Raw genomic sequence first — 19,216 nt, forward strand, 5'->3', positions numbered from 1 at the left:
GGCACTTAATTGTGAAATGCGGAGTAGTCTTGTTGTTGTAGATGTAATTGGAGCATCGGCCCTGCCTTCCTTTGAAATTGATTGTGCCCCTCTTTAAACAATTTAAACCATCTTCAAGCTGTGCTGTAGGGAAGAACAGACTCTCCATAGGCCTCCTGTAAGATTTGATAGGCATCAGCTGAAGTTTGCTGAGACAAAAACAGACTTTCCAAGATGCATATTGTTGATTATGTGTCACCTTCGTTGTTGCAGTAGGTTTTTTTTTGGGGGGGGGGGGGGGGGAGTGATGAGGTAGTCATATTTCTCTGTGTAGTTACTTTAGTTCTTCTATTGTATTATTTGTAACAGAATTGTGAAAAGGATAGTTGTGACCTACCATATAGTGGAGATGCGGAGTCAGAGATAAGCACAACCCAAAGACTGTCACAAAATAAGTTTTCGGCCAGCAAGGCCTTTGTCAAAAATAGACAACACACACACACACACACACACACACACACACACACACACACACACACACACACACGCACACGTTGTGACAGTCTTTTTGTTGTGCCTATCTGCGACTCAGCGTCTCCGCCGTATGGTAAGTAGCAACTATCCTTTTCATAATATTGTTACATTCCATCCTGGATTTTCCCTTGTATTGTTTGTGTTTTAATTACCAGTTTTCTATATATTTCACCAATTTTATGTTATCTTAAGATGTGAGATAGTGTGATTGTGCCAGTGAGGTTAGGAGTGAATGAATGGAATTATGCGGGACTTACTCCTCCTGGTTTTATGACCTTTTTAACTGTTTTAACCATATTTGTTTCTACTACTTTTCACATGGCACTGATAGCTTCACTCTTTAGTGCCTACAATAAACCGCAAACTCACATCCACATGCACTCACACATGTACACTCGCATGTGAATGCACACACACACACACACACACACACACACACACACAGATATATATGCGTGTGGTCCCCCCCCCCCTCGGCCCTCCCCTGCCCCCCCCCCCCCCGCCCACACACACACGCGTGCAGATGTGTGTGTGTGTGTGTGTGTGTGGGCAGGGGAGGGCCGAGGGGGGGGGGGGGGACCACACGCATACATATGTGTGTGTGTGTGTGTGTGTGTGTGTGTGTGTGTGTGTGCATTCACATGCGAGTGTACACGTGTGAGTGCATGTGGATGTGAGTTTGCGGTTTATTGTAGGCGCGCACGCGCGTGCTTTTCCATTCCAAATATGTACGCACAATAGGAACAAATATGGAACAGAGTCAGTGTGTCTATATAGTATTGTCTTTCTAGGATCCTGTCAAATGCATATACTATGATGGTAAGGTTGTTATTCCTTTGAATGAGCATAATTGTTTCAGTTTTCCAGGACCAAGTGGCTTCATTTTGTTCTCGCCCATTGAATCTTTGCAGAAAAGGAAAGTTAGCCAAGAGGTTAAAGTGCATGTGGGTGTGCTCTTCCAGTACAGTCTATTCCTGTTGGTGTTGTAAATCAGTTCCAGGGAAAAATTGTACTGATCAGAGCAATTGAAGAATTTATCACAAAAAAAGTCAGTTGTGTCTTTCTTAATGCGAACTGTCTTGTGCTGAACAGCGATTTCTCAAATCCCATAGCAATGCTTAAATCTAATCAGCCATACTGATGAAGTGTTGAATGAAAAAAAAACCCTCCAGTTTCATACAACTCCCCTGGTTTCTTTGTTTTTCTTTAGATGTCTCACTGTCTGTATACAGTCCCCTAACCCTGAGAAAATTTTGCTGCAGATTCACACTTTCCTAACTTACTTATAACTTCTGATTTCTTTTTGAAAATAAGAAAATATGATTACATTTATCTGTCAGCTTTTAAACATCTGTAGAGAGTCCATTATGTCAGCAACATGAAGAAATGTGATACAGATTGACACTCATTATCAGTGATCCAATATAGAAATTACAGTATTGTGATTGGTTGGCAGCCACAAAAGGGCAATCAGTGATGCATTCCTCCTGTCAGTGTTTAATTATATGCGTTCATTTCATATCAGCATGGAGGAAGAATTCTGAAGGAAACTATTCCTGAGAAATTGTTTTCTTCTACTATTGATATCAAGGAATTTTGACATTATTGATCTATAGTCCTAAGGAAAGGGCTAGGAAAATATATAGCCCCCCCCCCCCTCCCCCCACCCCACCCCACCCAAGTGTTGTCGGGTGCATTTTCTCTGGTCTTTGAGCAGATGCTTGCAGTGACTGAGCAGCATTTCTGCATGGTGGCAGCTGTCAGCGTGGTGCAGTGTGCTGCTGAGCTACTGCTGGAGTACTTGTTATTCCCTATGATCTACTGTTCCTTTAGTACATATCAATAAAACAAATATCACACTAGATTAATTTTGGACTCCTCTATCAAATGGACATGTAAAATTCCCCTGACAGAAAAAGAAAAAGAAAAAAAAAGATTTTGCACATAAAAGGAAACTGATGCTTTTTGTTGATACACAGCATCATGTGAAAGACATGATGAGCAGTATTTGTTGGAGTGACTGCAGCTGCACACTGCAGATATCTGCCAAAACACCAGATAAAATACACCTGACAGTTCTTAGGAGGACATCGTGTGCTGACAGGAACTCAGCTGCAGATGTGTCACCAGGATAGAGTCCCTGCTGAAGCTGAAACGGAAAACAAAGGAAAAAGTGTCAGGGATTTCTGCCAGTGGTAATGAGACCCACATTGTCTTTCCTCTTCGTTCTGTAACATATTTTCATTCTTGAAATAAATATTTCCTTTTTTTTAAAAAAATTCTGTAACACTAACAAATTGTCTTTTAGGTATTAATATGATTTTCTCATGACCAATATTCTATGCATATATACAATATCACATGTTAGTTTTCCTTGTGTTGCAGGCTTTCCTGGCTCAGTTACTCAAGGAAAAGGAGTTGGCAGTTAAATCAGTGTGCAATAGCAACAACCCATTTGCAACTGAAGTGGGTTTTCGATTAAATCATCTTTTGAAGCGCACCGAAATCCTCAGTTGTCCAGGCATTGAGAGTAATAAACACCATCTCTCTAACATATTACATATTTGTGGGGGATAGTATCAATATTTGTGCGTATGAGGTAACTCACAATATTGTCTATGTTGTTGTTGGTTGGAAATGCCCCTTTTTGCATCAGTTTATTACTGTTTGTCTTATGAAACCCAACCACATTAGAGTTTGGTAATGTTTCCTTACTAATCTGATATAACTTTTCTTTTTTGATTTGTGAACCTGGGATCAAATTTCTGCTGTTTAGTGTTAGATTTCTTTGTTCGTGACGTTTTTGTTAAAGAAATTAGTAACTGTATAGTATTTGTTGCAACGACTTAATTGTTTCCTTCTGTGGCATTTAACACAAGAGTTCAAGAGTTTAATAACTGTAAAAAGGGCTCCTAATTGTCTTTCCAGATCTCCAGTAAAAGACAGAATTTGCTTTGGGACTAAAGGTCACCAAACATGCTTAGTTTTGTATAAATTATTTCTAATCTTTGTTGTGGGTTTTAATAAATACTAGTTTATTATCAGTTTTGAAGCAGAATTTCTTGAGAGAGAATATTAAATTCTTTTTTTTTCCCTGGAAACTTCTTAGTGTATGCACCTGAAAAACAATAGTTTTGTTGTAAGCAGATTTGGATGGGCTTTGAACCATCAATATTTGACTGTGGCTATCAGGTTACATAACAAATTTTACAGTTCTACAGTATGTATAAAATATTTTGGAGTAGATGTGCATGTGTGTGAAAGATTTGTTGGGCAGCTTTAACTGTTTTGTGCCGGGTAAATGTTTCAATAATGCTTAGTGACGTTTATATATCTGTAGCTTAGTTTGTATGTGATGTTTGTGCATGCATGCATGCCTATCTCTCTCTCTCTCTCTCTCTCTCTCTCTCTCTCTCTCTGTGTGTGTGTGTGTGTGTGTGTGTGTGTGTGTGTGTGTGTGTGTGTGTGAGAAATATGTCATTTATTTACATGTATGTTTTAAACATATTACAGGCCATTTACTGTCATAATATTTATGAGGAATAATATGTTGCCTATCTTATGATATTATATGTATGCATAACTTTTGACATCTCATTCCAGGTGTAGCAGCGGATATTACATATAACAGAGACAAATCATATTTGATTAAAATAAAGGGAAATGAAAAAGAATATACAATAAATGGGGAACTTACAAAGTCAGGAGATTCATTTGATCTTTCTTGCTCAATTGATGGGCATGTTATAAAATCCCACATTTTCTTCTGCGAGAGTGACATATACATATTTACAAAAGTAAGATATAAGTTTACATTTTCAGTTTGTGATTATTTTGAACACACTATGTTTTTATACTTTAGTTGGAAAATTTTACCTTATACCACTTCAATGACTTCACAGGATGGCAGTCAGAAGTTCAATATACCATTGCCAAAATACATGAAAGAATTAGAGGAAATGAGTTCTGGAGTGAGTGGAAGCAATGCTGCAACAGCTCCAATGCCTGGTGTTATAGATAAAGTGTGGGTCTCGGAAGGACAGACAGTGGAAGTAGGACAGCCCTTAATGATTATAATTGCCATGAAGATGGAGGTATGTTAACTTAGTTGTCAGATATGTATCACAGCATCCTAATTTTGTACTTTGCAGTAGGAAAGTCAGATGTTAAAATAGTAGAAGTTTTGATGAAATAGTTCTTGGGTGATCGGCCAGATGTCAGTGTTCGACACACACAGTATTTCAGCAAGCAGCCACGTTGCCATTATCAGGTGCACTGCCAAACTGAATGTCTTGGAGCTGATGTGGGGCTTATATCTCTTCCCTCCCCCTGTCCCCCTCCACCCACCCTTCTGTCAGTAGTTCACAGTGATGGGGAACCTTTATACCCCATTGTTAGCAACATTGGTGCCCCAGTTCTCTAACTTTCTGAGGCAGCTTAGTTTCTAAACCTATAATTATTGATTCACTACCTAGCTCTTTGTCCAAATATTTCTGTTTGTTTATTCAAAGCTGACTTGCTAAATACTGGAAGAATGTGTGTGTTCCTTATGTTGGAAAATGTCCACATTATATTCACAACTTTATGGATTTTGTTGGGCATCTTAAGAAATTTAGGCTTAGTGATTGTGACATCCTTGTGAGTTTAGAGATTCTCTCTTTTCACCAGAGGTCTGTAGAAGAATCTTTGGAACTTATCAGCTGAAAATTTGACATAGAGACGACCACCCTTTTTAGTCATGTCTCGATGTTGACATACTTTATTGCTGATGGTTACTGTGAGCAGATGGAAGGCGTAGCCATTGAGAGTCCATTTTCACCAGTTGTTGCCAATTTGTATATAGAACATTTCAAGGAGGAAGCCCTGGAAACAGCTCAGTGGAAGCATACATGCTTCTTCCAGTATGTCGATGACACATTCATGTTAGGTCCACATGGAAGGGTCAAGCCGAATGATTTCCTCAGACATCTCAATTTCATAAACTAGAACATCGGTTTTACAATTGAAATCAAAGTGGGTGGAGTGCTCCACTTCCTGAATATCATGGTAAAAAGAGGAGCAGACGACACAGTGGGCCACAGTATGTACATGTACCATAAGAAGATGCACACCGACCTGTACGTTTATGTGGACAGCTGCCACCACTTGGTGCAGAGGAATGGTGTGCTCCAAACATTGGTACATAGGGCTCACACCCTCTTCACTAATGAGAACATCAACCAAGAACTTAAACATCTGAGGATGGTGTTCTGGAAAAATGACTACACAAAGCGTCATATTAGGCGAGCTCTACATTCCATACCAACTGTACAACTGGCAAAAACAGAAGAAGAACTCAGAAGGATGTGGCCATTGTATTTATTCCATTTTGTGGTGAATTATCTGGGAATATTGGATGAATTTTGGAAACCTCAAGTGAAAACTGTCTTCTGCCCAACGGGTAAAACACATACACTGCTTGGCAGTGTCAAGAATGACCTCGGACTACGGAAATCCAGGAGCTATGAGATCCCCTACCAGTTTAGCATGACTGCATAGGCCAAACTGTGTGTACTGTTGAAGATCAATGCTGAGAACAGCACTGGCGTACCAGACTGCAGCAGCCTAACAAGTCAGAATTTGTAGAACATTGTCTATCAGAATTGCATGCAATGGATTACAACCATACTAGCATTCCGACACAGATATCTTACTTTAATTACAAAGTCCCAAAAATTATCTGTTGAGATTCAAGTGAGGGAGCCACAGATAAATCATGGTAGTGGCAGTGTACTTAGTAAGGCCTGGGAACACACATTGAGTCTGGTTAAGAGAGGGAGGAGACGTCCCACAATAAACTGACTTCGGAGGGAGGCAGAGCAACAGCAGAAATACTGACAGCACTTGTCCCTGTGTGTGGAGCTTGGATGGAACGACTTGGAGGCAGGAAGGGGTGGGGGGAGTGCTAGATGCATGCCCACACCTGGGACTGGCTGTTTTACAGAAGACCAGGTAGGAGGGAGGGGGAGAGAAGATATAAGCCCTGCATCAGCTCTGAGGCATCCAGTATGTCAGTGCAGTTGATGGTGGCAGCAACGTGGTCGTTTGATGAAATATTGTGCCCATTGGAAATGGACATCTGGCCAGTTACACATGAACTGTTTTGTCATGAATTACTTTGAGAGAACTTATAGTAGTTGTTTTATAACACATAAATTACAGGACAATAATTTTTATTAAATTTGTTGGATGTATAGTGCCCCTGTTTTAAAGAATAAGTTTGCAAACAAAAATTTCACGTATCCTAGAAATATATCAATGAGAAGGGAGTAGCAAGAAATTCTGCATTTTCTGCTTCTGTTGTCACTAGGCTGTGTGTGGGTACACACTGTCTCGTAAGGAAATATGCTGTTACTTTGCAGAGTTGTTACTAATTATACATAAGTGTAGTTGTTAAACATTTTCAGTTCATTGTGTTTCGCAAATCAAAGCAGAAACTTAATATTGTGTGTAATGATAATTTCAAGTTAGTGTTAATCTGTTGCAGAATCTGCACAGCCTTTTTTGTGTTTTCATTTCGTAATTTTAGTAGCTCTTAGACATTATTTCATTTTATTTCTTACCCCAAGCTAATTTTGATAATACAAAATGTAATTAGGAAAGCCAAAAATTATATTTGCTCATGCAGTGTTATTCAAAACAAATAAACTGATCTCGTTAAGCTATATTTTATTGGGAAAGAACATTTTAGAATTCCAACAAAGTCCTGCAGCCATGTATACTTCTGTCATGTAAGTGTTCAGCTTGAACACCAACTGCAGCATGACATATATCGGTGTGATCTGAGGACTTCTTTGAAATGAGTTGATTTATAATGTTATTTGATATTTTAAGTTAATTTAGTTTGCGGGCAGTGGTGAATCAAAAAATATTGCCATGATCCTTCCCTCAGGAAGATAGCACAAGAAGTGAGGTATGGAGATGTCAGAAGCTAAGCACAGAGATCAAGATTATGAGATGTTTTTGACCAATCCCCTGGAGATAAAGTGTTTTATTACAAAATTCTTGAACTAACCTACACTATTGTAGCAGTGCCCTCTATCATGTGAACAATTAGTCACAGGAATTCTTTACAGTGCTGGGAAATGCATTGTAGGGTGTCCATTTGTCCAGTTTTTCCCAGGACAGTCCCATTTTTTTGCCAAAATTTCCCGTTATTCCAAACACTTTTTGGGGACACTAGAATGCCCGGCTTTATCAACAATGTAGGAAACGATAGGTTGCTACTTACCACAAAGACAACGTGCTAAGTTGCAAACAGGCACAATTAAAAAGACACTTACACATTAGCTTTTGGTCACAGTTTCTTTTGGAAAAAGAGAGACACACACCATTCACTCACACAAACAAGCACACCTCACGCACATGGCCACCAACTCCGGCAGCGTGGACCAGAATGCAACTATCATACGGGATGGAAGTAGCAGTCTGGTGGGGGCAAGGAAGGGAAGGGGAAGGGGAAGGGAAATGGGAAGGGATATCACCGTATGGGGGAAGAAGGGACCGTTGTCTGGTGGAGTGTGTGAGGACTAGAATGCCAACAGGTGTAGTGTCAGGAGGTTGTGGGGCAGGGAGGTGGGGAAAAATAGAGCAAGACAGGAGAGGAGAGGGGAAAGGTGGACAGGCTCATTGGCAGAGGCTGACAAACAGAGTTAGGAGATGGGAATGGAGAGAATGTAATAGGACGGAGGTGGTGGAACGGTTGGATGGGAGGTGTGCGGGACTGTATGTTACTGTAGGTTGAGGCTGGGATAATTAAGGGAGTAGAGAAATGTGTCACAAGGATAATTCCATCTTTGCAGTTCAGAAAAGCTGGTGGTGGAGGGGAGGATCCATATGGCTCGGGTAGTCAAGTAGTTGTTGAAATCAAGCATGTCATGTTCAGCTGCATGTTGTGGCACAGGAAGGCCTGCTTTGTTCTTGGCCACAGTTTGGCAGTGGCTGGTTGCTACTCATACTAATATAAAAGCTTTACAATGATTGCAACAGAGCTGGTAAATGACATGGCTGCTTTCACAGGTGTCCTGCCCCTGATGGGGTAGAATACACCTGTGACAGGACTGGAATACAAAGTGCTAGGTGGTTGGATTGGACAGGTCTTGCACCTGGATGTTCCACAGGGATATGATCCTCATGGCAAGAGGCTGGGGCTGGAAGTGGCATAGGGATAGACTAGAATCTTTTGTAGGTTGGCTGGGTAATGGAACACCACTTCAGGAGGAGTGGGAAGGATCTCAAATTGGATGTCCCTCATTTCAGGGTATGATGATACATAATCAATGCCCTGGTGAAGGATGTGATTCAGTTGTTCCAGCCTGTGGTGGTATTAGGTGACGAAGGGGCACTCCTTTGTGGCTGGTTCTTGGGGTTGGTGGGAGGATTGGGGGAGGGAGGGGAAATGGCATAGGTGATCTTTATAGATTATGTCTGGGGGATAGTGCCTGTTTGTGAAGGCCTTGGTGAGACCATCAGCATACTACTCATGGGATCTCTTGTCATTGCAGATATGCCGTTCCTGGGAGGTCAGGCTGTACGGGAGGGATTGTGTGTGTGTGTGTGTGTGTGTGTGTGTGTGTGTGAGAGAGAGAGAGAGAGAGAGAGAAAGAGAGAGAGAGAGAGAGAGAGAAAGGGATGACAGTTGTCAAAATGCAGGTACTGTTGATGATTGGTGGGTTTAATGTGGGCAGAGGTGCAGATGGAGCCATCAGAGAGGGGGTGGTCAGTGTCTAGGAAGGTGACACACTGGGTTGAGAAGAACCAGAGAAGCAGAGGAGAGAGAAGGTGTTGAGGCTGTGAAGTAATAAAGATAGGGTGTCTGTGCCATGAGTCCAGATCATGAAGATATTGCCAGTGAACTTGATTCAGGCTAGGGGTTGGACATTTTCAGAGGCTAGGAAGGTCTACTTCTGATGACCCAGAAACAGGTTGGCATAGGATGGTGCTATAGATCATTGTTTTATGGATTCTTGGTCTTGAAATAAATCCGAGCACATTGATAGAATGAAACTGCTGTATGCGCAGGGCTTGAAATTAAATTCATTGAATGGGCAGTGAAGACCATATTCAGATTGAGTAAATGAAACTTGTGTAAAATAAAACATATTACATTTAACAATGGGATAGTAAACAAAATATTAACTGTCGAAGAATAAAGATGACAAATATTTTTTACAGGTTGGGGTAACTTTTTTTTTTATCTCAAAGGGGTCTATGCTGGGATTACAAATTAAAAATGTTTGTTATGATTTGAGTCTCAATAAGGACACAATTTAGATTGCCACAAAAATGTTAATTTTATGCAGATGTTAATAATTATCAATTTTAAGCTGGTAAAGTAGTAGCAGTGGTAGATGTATTGTGAATAATGTCCTGTGGTTTGTAGTATTTTAGTACCACAATAATTAATTTTTGAAGTTTTTATATGTGTGTAAGCGGTTTGCATTCAGAACTCTCCACAGTGTGCCAAGAGTTTGAAAATTGAAAATATTGTGGCAGAAGGTTTTGTTTTGCGTTGCTTGTATTTTCTGTCAGTCAGTCTAATATCTATTGTCTCTGCCTCTCCCTTTTTGGAAAAAAAAGTGCCCTCTTCTCTTTTGAAACTATCATTACTGACAAAAAGCTTGATGTATATTATATAACCAGCACTCTCTAAGTTTTGTAGGAGTTGGATGACATTATAATTGCCGTATTTCTGTTTGTCACATGCATTAATGTGTCACAAAGTAGACACAGATATGTTTGAGCAAATTTAGTGTCTCTCTTCAGTTGATTGGCAGAGAAATTAGATGGCATTGATTCACAGTTTGTTTGTTTGATTATTACTTATCCATCTATGTACATCTTGTCTCCTGATGAGTCTGCTACATTGCTCAGGGATGAGCTTTAAATCCAGTCAAGCCATTTTCTTAAATTGGCTCAGGGAAAATGTTTGCATGATTTCTTTATTGTCACAGCAGCTAATCACAACAGCACACCATCTCTTGTAACATTATTCTGAGTGGGACAGTTAAAGTGTTAGATAATTCCTAAATGGATATCTTATTATGGATTCCATTTCACTCATCAAAGCCTAAAATGAACTGCAGATGCAATGTAGATTATAAGAATTTTACTGAAAAGCCATCACTTTTGCCTGTTGCAACATGTACATTAATTAAAAATAGAGGAATAAAAGAAACTTAAAATTCGTTAAATCAATGCCATGGGAAACCAGACAATGGAAAGACTAAAAAGATTTGAAGAACTCTAGTAATTATTCAAAAATATTGAAAATATTCAAGAGGTATTCGGTTCTAAAAATTATTGATCTTATATGTACATCATAAAACGTGTATTCTCAGTACTCTGCATGAATTAGTTTTTACAGTGTAATTTTTGCAGTGTGAGGTAGAGATGGTTACTTGAATATTTTCAGTAGCAAGGGAATTGGTGATTTGCAATGTCCAAAATTCATTTAAAATGACACCACTTTGCCATAAATGGACAAGGGATCAATAGGAAGCTACAAATAGAAAGCAAAGTCAAAACTTGAAGTTCTGTCTGATGGCTACTCACTTTCAATCTGTGACAGGACTTTTTATCTGATTCTTCAGACAAGTGGTTCTGTCAGAAAGTTACATGTCTATTAGCTTTGTCAATGCAGAGTTAACTTCCTTGTTCCACATTAGAATATTATCTAGCCTAAATATCAGTCTGTATTCCTCCTTTTTGTTTATATGTTCCAGTTCAGTCACTTCCATTTCCTAATGAAGACATAAAAGAAAATAGTGAGAAGCAACAATATGCTTAGTCTTTACATTTAGCTAGAAGTGTCATAGTAATGCTTAGTTCATACTCACTTAGTATCTAAGATACACTGATGAGCATGACCACCTGTTTAATAGCTTGTTTGTCCATCCTTGGAACAAAATACATCACTGATTTTGTGTATCAGGGATCCAACAGTTTGTTGGTAGATTTATGAAGGCATATGGCATTAGGTGTATATGCATGGGTCATGTAATTCATGTAAATAATGGGCCACTGATTTGCGTATGCAGTGATGGCACCCGATAGCAACCTAGATAGGTTCCATAAGATTTACATGAGGTGAATTTGGTCGCAGAGACATAAACTTGAGTTCACTATAATGCTCCTCAAGTCTGTGTAGCATAGTTCATGCTCTGAGAGCTGGACAATTATACTGCCAGATAAGACATCAAACATGAAGGTATGAAGGTGGTTCACAGCTCTGTTTGTGTTTTTGATTACTACCACAGATCCCACATAAGTGCAGGAGAACATTCCCCATAGTGTAATATTGTTCCCACCATCCTGTGTCTCGTTCACTCTGCACATTTTGAGCTGCTGTCTGCTTGATGATGGTGTCCGAAGGGCCAACACATTTCCATTGAGCGATGGTCGAATCCTGATGGTCTTGTGCCCAATGCAGTCATAATTGACATTTTTGTTGGGTCAGCATGTGAACATGTTGGGGTGGTCTACTGCGGAGCTCCATGTTCAACAATATACAATGAGTAGCGTGCTCTGAAACACTTGTGCATGCCACAGACCACCATGTATCCTACTTTACAGAGCAGACAACCCTCCAAATCCCAAGTTCTGTGAAAAGTTGTGGATGTCCAACTATTTTATGCCTGATGGTAGTTTCACTGTCCTCCTACCTCTTTCCGTACACGCTCATGACAGTAGCGTATAAACATTTGACCAGCTTCGCCGTTTTCAAGATACTCGTTCACAGGCTCTGCATAATAATTATCTGCTCTTTGTCGTAGTTGCTTATCTTAAAGGATTCCCTCATTTGCTACCCATATCTTTGCTAAGGGAATCCAACATCATGGTGGGTAGTGGTCATAATGTTTTGGCTTATCAGTATATTCTCAACAAAATGATCTTATGTGTGACTGTCTAAAATCTGAAGGTATAATTATTAAAATACTTGTGATCCTAATATTTAGTAAGAGTATCTCGTCCCACAATAGCATGACAGTTAACAAACTGAACCTCCTCCCCTCCAGATCATGCATGCAAACCTTTTTAGCTGGTAGAAAGCAATTCAAAATGTATTACATTTTATGTGCTGAGCTGGACTTATACTTCTGTAACAGGGCTATTTTGAAAAACTGAATGTACACACAGTGTCTTTCCCAAGAGTCATCAGGTGTATGTTCTCTGGTGGAGATATTTGTAGTTTCTTTTTTGCACTGAGTAGCTGGTCTTCCATGTGATGCCCAGTGTCAACAGAAAGCATCTGTTTCCAGTTATGAACAAAATTATTTTTAAAATGTAATTTTACATGCCCATTTGATAGGGTGGCCCCAAATTAGTCTAGTGTGATATTTGTTTTATCGATACGAATCAGCAGGGGCAGTAAAACAGGAAGAATATCAGCACTCCATCAGTGACTGAACAGCGCACTGCTACTTGACAGTAGCAGTCAGCACAGGCTTGAGAAGTGCTGTCACTGCTTGATTACTTGTTATTCATCATGTTTTACTGTCCCTGTTGATATGTATCGATAAAACAATATCACACTAGACTAATATGGCACCACTCTATCAAATGGGCACCTAAGATTCTGTTTTAAAAGTAATTTTGTTTGAAGTGGGGAAACAAACGCCGCTTTCCATTCACACTGTGGATCACATGAAACACATGCTGAGCAGTATTTGTTTGGGCTATCTCCAGCTACACATGGCAAAAAAGAAATTGCAAATTAAGACCCGAGAAAAATTGTCTGATGACTATTAGAAGAGAAACCCTTTATATAAGTAGTGTAGTTTATTTATGGCAAGAAATGTATTCAGAGTTTAAATTGTTCAGACTCGATACAGAGTGTAATTATTTTTTAATTAAATATTTTACTCATAATGTATTGAGAGACACAACAGGGAAGTTATTGGACAAGATAATTCTTCCAGCCAATATGTCAAACTGCTTGATTCAGGAGAATTGAATTGACTACTTTATCACGTCAGTCAGAGAACTTGGAGGCAAATTAAGGCCACAGACACATCTGCAAGGCCTCTGCTTGGTCCACCAGCTGTCTGAAGAGCCTTTGTTTCACTGGGATAAAATCACACCTGATGAAGTCTGTAAAACTGTTTTCAAGATATCTATTGGCAAAAGTATGGGCTGCTACTGGATGTTTAATTTTGTTGTCAAATGAACAGTTCACTTGATAAGTAAGCCCCAACCAGTTTCTATTGTGCCAATATTCTCAGTAATATTTGAATCACTCTTTGTACATTCAGTTAAGCAATTATTTTGGTAAGTGTGACCTCCTTTGCAACAATCAGCACAGATTTTGGCTGGGTAAAAAACCCACAGCAGCCGTTTGGGAAATTGTTGATCACATTTAACAGCTTTTGGAAATAAGAAGATAGTGTCACTTCCATTATATATTCTAAGTAAAGCATTTGGCTGCATTCCTTTTAACATATTGCTAACAAAATTGGGGTATTATGTTGTGCAAAAATCTAGATTAGCAGTAATTTCTTCCTACCCGAACAACAGAAGATAGTTTGTCTCAGTTAGAAGCAGGCACCGTTAGTAGAAATTGTTAGAGGTGTTCCTCAGGGCTCCGTCCTCGGCCCCTTTTTGTTCATTGTGGCTGTCAATGACCTGTTCCTTTGTGTATCACAGTTTGTTTCCTTCTTTTTCTGATGGAACAACTATATTTACTTCACATCATGACAAAATGGTTCAAATGGCTCTGAGCACTATGGGACTCAACTGCTGAGGTCATAAGTCCCCTAGAACTTAGAACTACTTAAACCTAACTAACCTAAGAACAACACTCATATCCATGCCCGAGGCAGGATTCGAACCTGCGACCGTAGCGGTCGCGCGGTTCCAGACTGTAGCGCCAGAACCGCTCGGCCACCAGCGGCCGGCTCACATCATGACATCACAACTCTTGATAAGATTACGTAAGAAGCTCTTGACTCTGTATTAAACAGGTTTGCAGCTGGTAAACTTGTTTGCAATGCAGACAAAACTTAAAAACTTTTGCTAGGACTATCTAAGAATGTAGATAGAAAGATGTGTCAAACTCTTAGGAAAACATATTGATGCCAAACTCAATTGGGAACTGCATATCTACCAAGTCTGTAAAAGGCCTTGAGAATGCCCTACCTCATGTGGAAAGTGAGAGATATGGCCAGCAATAATTATCTGTGTATGACGTTTTTCACACTCTATCAGTCACATTGATCAAATGGATTACTCGTATGGGGACATTCTCCTCATACCTGTAACATTTAAAAAAATTGTCCATATAATAAGCAAGGCTAGTACTACAGGCACGATGGAGGTTTGAGCTCGGCTTGCTCGCTTGGCAGTCCAACACTGTGACCAGTTAACCATGATGCTGTTGCTTTTTGCTCTTACAGCCTGCTCTGTATTATACTTCTTGTCCTTGGACTGTTCACTTTTACACACACACACACACACACACACACACACACACACACACACACACACACACACACACAGTTCAGTCCTATTTTCATTCTTAATCTGTGTTCAGTTTTAAACAAGTTGTTCACTGAGCCCTCTCAGGGGGGTAGGGTGGGGAGTTTCCCTTTTAAGAAAGCCTATTCTACTGTATGTGGTCAATAGCAAATAAAGAATCTGAAACTCACTATAGCCCTATTGGTTGCTTAATTGTTGCATAAAGTGTTATGTTATACTTCATTACCTATTATACATCAGTGCTGCTATGTTAGTACCAAATTGAGTTCATATTTTCATATTGTAAGAACATAAATGATAAATGATGATGGGGTCCAGTCATTGTTCTTATATTAACTATTGATTTCTCTTGTTCTATATCTAAACTTCATGATGTTTTAGGATGTACTTATGTATTTCACATAAATAATATATTGTGAAAATATTGTGCTTGAATGATGCTAGGTTGTATGAATTTTTTTTAGGTTATTGGTTTCTAAATGCAACTATACCAAAAATATGTTTGTAGGCAAGTGTTAAACTAGGTTAGACAGAAAACTTCTGTATTGGGGAAGTGATGTGTAATTATTTTGTCCTTTGTGTAGTCAACTCTTCTGTAATACACAATAAAGTCACAACTACTTTTCTTAAATAATGACATTTTTGGGAGTTTTGCTTCATTTGAAATATGTACTTGAAGTCCAACCAAATATTTACTATTTACATGCTTGAAAATGGTGAATATAAACTTTGAATTTCATTTTTTTATAAACAGATTGTAAGTAATTGAATCATCTTGCAATTTACAGTATTCAGTACGTGCGCCACTAGCAGGAAAAATTGAAAAAGTTCTCTTCAAGCAAGGAGATTCTGTTTCTAAGAATGCAGTACTTGTCAAATTTGAAGAAACTGATTCTAATGGTAAGATATTTTCAACAGCAACTTATGAAGTTGACTTTGCCAAACATGTGCCTCAGTTTTAGTGTGAGGATGTTACTCTGGTATGCAGCACAAATTGGAGGGTGATAATAAAATTAAATGAGAGTTCAGATATTTCTCTTGAATATGGGATTCTTGGATACATGATTTTTTTCTTAATTTACTACAGTGCTCCTTATGATTGACAGCTGACAGTGGAAAGCTCATTTATGGCAGTTGGACTGATAAAAAAGAAAAGAAATAATGTGTCTTACATACAAAAGCATGAGTGATAAACAGCAACTTTAGCAAACTTTTTTAACTTGTAAAACCTTTGCACATTTTTTTGGAATATAATGGGGCTAAAAGAACAGACAAGAAAGACATTGATAAATACTGAGAGGAAAACATGATAAGAAAGAGAGAGTAAGGAAAGACTAAATAAAAACATGAGACAAGTTTTGACATAGTCATACAAAAGTTTTTAGTAAACCAGGAAAATATTTTCTTTACAATAATTCCAGTCTTGGATTACAATATTTATTCGTGATCAGGTAATTAATTTTGGTTGGTAATGACTTATCATCAGACCTGAATAGAAATGTGCTACATGATACAAACATACCACAATTTTATTTGCTTGACGAAGGTGAAATGGCTAATGGTTTTGACTGCACCATCATATGTAATACTATGACATGTACAATGCAACACATTTCTTCTCAGATCTGAAAGTGGTCATTACTGACTTATATATTAATTACATACTTACAAATGAACTTTGTGATCCAAGACTGGAATTATAATAAAACGAAAACATGAAATTTGACCATGCAAAAGGTCCTGTATGTGGGTACTTTCTATGTTGGGTATTCCAGTGGGATTGTGTGCACATTGGTAAGTGAACTCATTGGGCATCAACAGACATATAATTGCGATGCACCAGCTCTCAAGCTTTGTATATAAACCTACCAGGTATCAGTTGCAGAATGGGTGTAAGAGAATGAGGTGGTGAAGTGATAAGATATAGAATTTATATTTGTACAAAGTGGTCCAAATACTTGTCCATCCAGACAGAGTTTGGTTTTCTGTGATTTCCCTGACTTGCTAACAAAAAATTCCAAGATGAAAAGGACAGAGCCAATTTCCTTCTCTATTTTTAACTTGTTCTTCATCTCTAATGACCTGGTCAACAGCATGTTAACCCCTAATCTTTCCTTTATCCCCTCTGAGCAACTGCTATTTTAGCAGGCTGGGTTTAACAAAAAAAATTTCGATCAAAGCCAAGACTACAAACATGGAAATACATATGTAAAGACCCAGCCACCACCATGCCTGGCCATTGTGTGTGTGTGTGTGTGTGTGTGTGTGTGTGTGTGTGTGGTGCACACTCCATGTCAAAACCAAAAAGAAGTTATTTTTAACAAAATGTTGACCAATTCATAGAACTCACCTCTGCCCTTTTCCTACAAAGTAAGAGAAATTCTTTTGCTTGTATTGCACCTTATCCACTCATTGTGATGCAATATGTACCATTTAGTATTATAGAATGTCATTAATTGAACACCTCTGCTTGCATTTCATGGTGCACAATATCAGTTCATTTAAACATGGAGTGCTAAACAATTTCATATCTTATCTCCCCCCCCCCCCCTTTTTCTTTCCAAGCAGGGTCTGAAATTTTGTCTCACCTAGAAAACTCAGAATATTTAATTCCTAGATTATTTGTTTCCTCTTTTATTATTTACTGCATTTTATTATATTTTTAATGCTGTCCTTCAAATAATTTTTCTCCCAGTCAAAATGTCCTTCCTGAGCTTACAGATTGTGCACAAAATCATCTTTTCCTACACAGTTGTGCTATTATCCATGCTACAGTGGCATCCTTGTTTATGTAACACTGTATCATTCTCAATTAACTGTAATATTTTGATGGCCTATATAATCAGGACTTATTTTGCATAATCTATTGAGTGATGTATTTCTCCATGCACATCCTAGGTCTTTCAGTCATCAGATCGTATGGTGGATAATAAACTCTTTACTATAGGATGTTGGAGAAATTTGCAAACTTTATAATGTTCTCACCCCCCCCCCCCCCCCTCTTCTATCCACTACATCCCTTAACACACCACCATAAGCAGTTCATACAGCCTGTATTGTTCGTTGTTATCTGTTTATTCAACTTTGCTTACTATACTGGGTACTGTATTTAAGTGAGTGTTTGTAGATGCTGGCAGTGAAACCATTAATTACAGTTTGATTATCAGAGATAGATGATAAGTATTATAATTTTGCTATTATGTTGTAAAACAAATGATAGGCGCACTTAAAATTCTTATCTCATTTTGCATTCCTTGATGAATAATATGAAACTTCCCTGCATTTATTCTGTTTCTCAATAAAAATTATATTTTTGCATCAATACAATTATTTCTGATTTGAAATGAAACCTGAGTGTTAATATTTCTGTATGCTGCACTTAAATCGAGACTTGCTGTACTTTGAGGAAATTTGTTGACAAACTGCATTTTGTTATGGCAGTTAATGAACTATTATCTTCCTCTCTGACATTAAACAGGGAACCATGGAAGGGCTAGCCAGATTTGGATACATCCAGTGTCAATAAATTTTCAAATGAATACCAGACTGAAGCACAAAGTTTTGAAAGAGAGAGAGGTGGGGGTTGAAGGTTTCTGTTCTCCTGCTGATACTTCATGTCATCCAGTGATTACACATATTTACTATCATGTGTACTCTTTGCTTAAATTCTGTAGAAAATTGCAATTATAACTTTAAATATGATTATTTTTAAAATCTGACAGCCTTCTACAATGACCATACATTTTAGTAATGTTTTACTTTGGTATTTGCTGTTTTATCAAATGTGCAAATGCATTTACTGCTGTCATTGCAAAATTGTGAATTTGAAAAGGAAGAGTAAATGCTTTGTCTCCAGTAATATGTGTGTGAAACATTACTTTATATCAAAGATATGAATTATATCATACACTAGCTTTACTGACAAGTGTGGGTCAGTGTATCTAATAACAAATAACAAACTTATAAATTTCGCACTTTATTTTAAATGAACAGCCAACATCTTTTTTTTTTCACAATGAGAATATACTTTCAGCTGCAGTTCTGTAAATTAAAAATAATACACTGCAGTATGCATAACAATATATACTTTTGACACAGTTCCTGGCAATAAAATGTTAAACACAGCATTCATTATTTTATGTATGTTCTTTGTTATGTGTAGTCTGCAGGTTTTTAATTTGGTGTGATT

At 38.3% G+C, this 19,216-nt stretch overlaps 1 protein-coding gene across 1 annotated transcript in view; it reads left to right on the forward strand.

The window, feature by feature from the left end:
- Positions 1-19,216, forward strand: part of LOC126457124 (methylcrotonoyl-CoA carboxylase subunit alpha, mitochondrial) — a 115,116-nt gene that overhangs the window by 94,419 nt on the left and 1,481 nt on the right. The window contains exons 10-13 of the mRNA XM_050093181.1: positions 2,899-3,043; positions 4,117-4,310; positions 4,416-4,607; positions 15,816-15,927. Coding sequence (XP_049949138.1) covers positions 2,899-3,043; positions 4,117-4,310; positions 4,416-4,607; positions 15,816-15,927 — 643 coding nt within the window. The remainder of the gene's footprint in view (positions 1-2,898; positions 3,044-4,116; positions 4,311-4,415; positions 4,608-15,815; positions 15,928-19,216) is intronic.

Source organism: Schistocerca serialis, chromosome 2, assembly GCF_023864345.2.
Source record: "Schistocerca serialis cubense isolate TAMUIC-IGC-003099 chromosome 2, iqSchSeri2.2, whole genome shotgun sequence".
NCBI lineage: Eukaryota > Metazoa > Arthropoda > Insecta > Orthoptera > Acrididae > Schistocerca > Schistocerca serialis.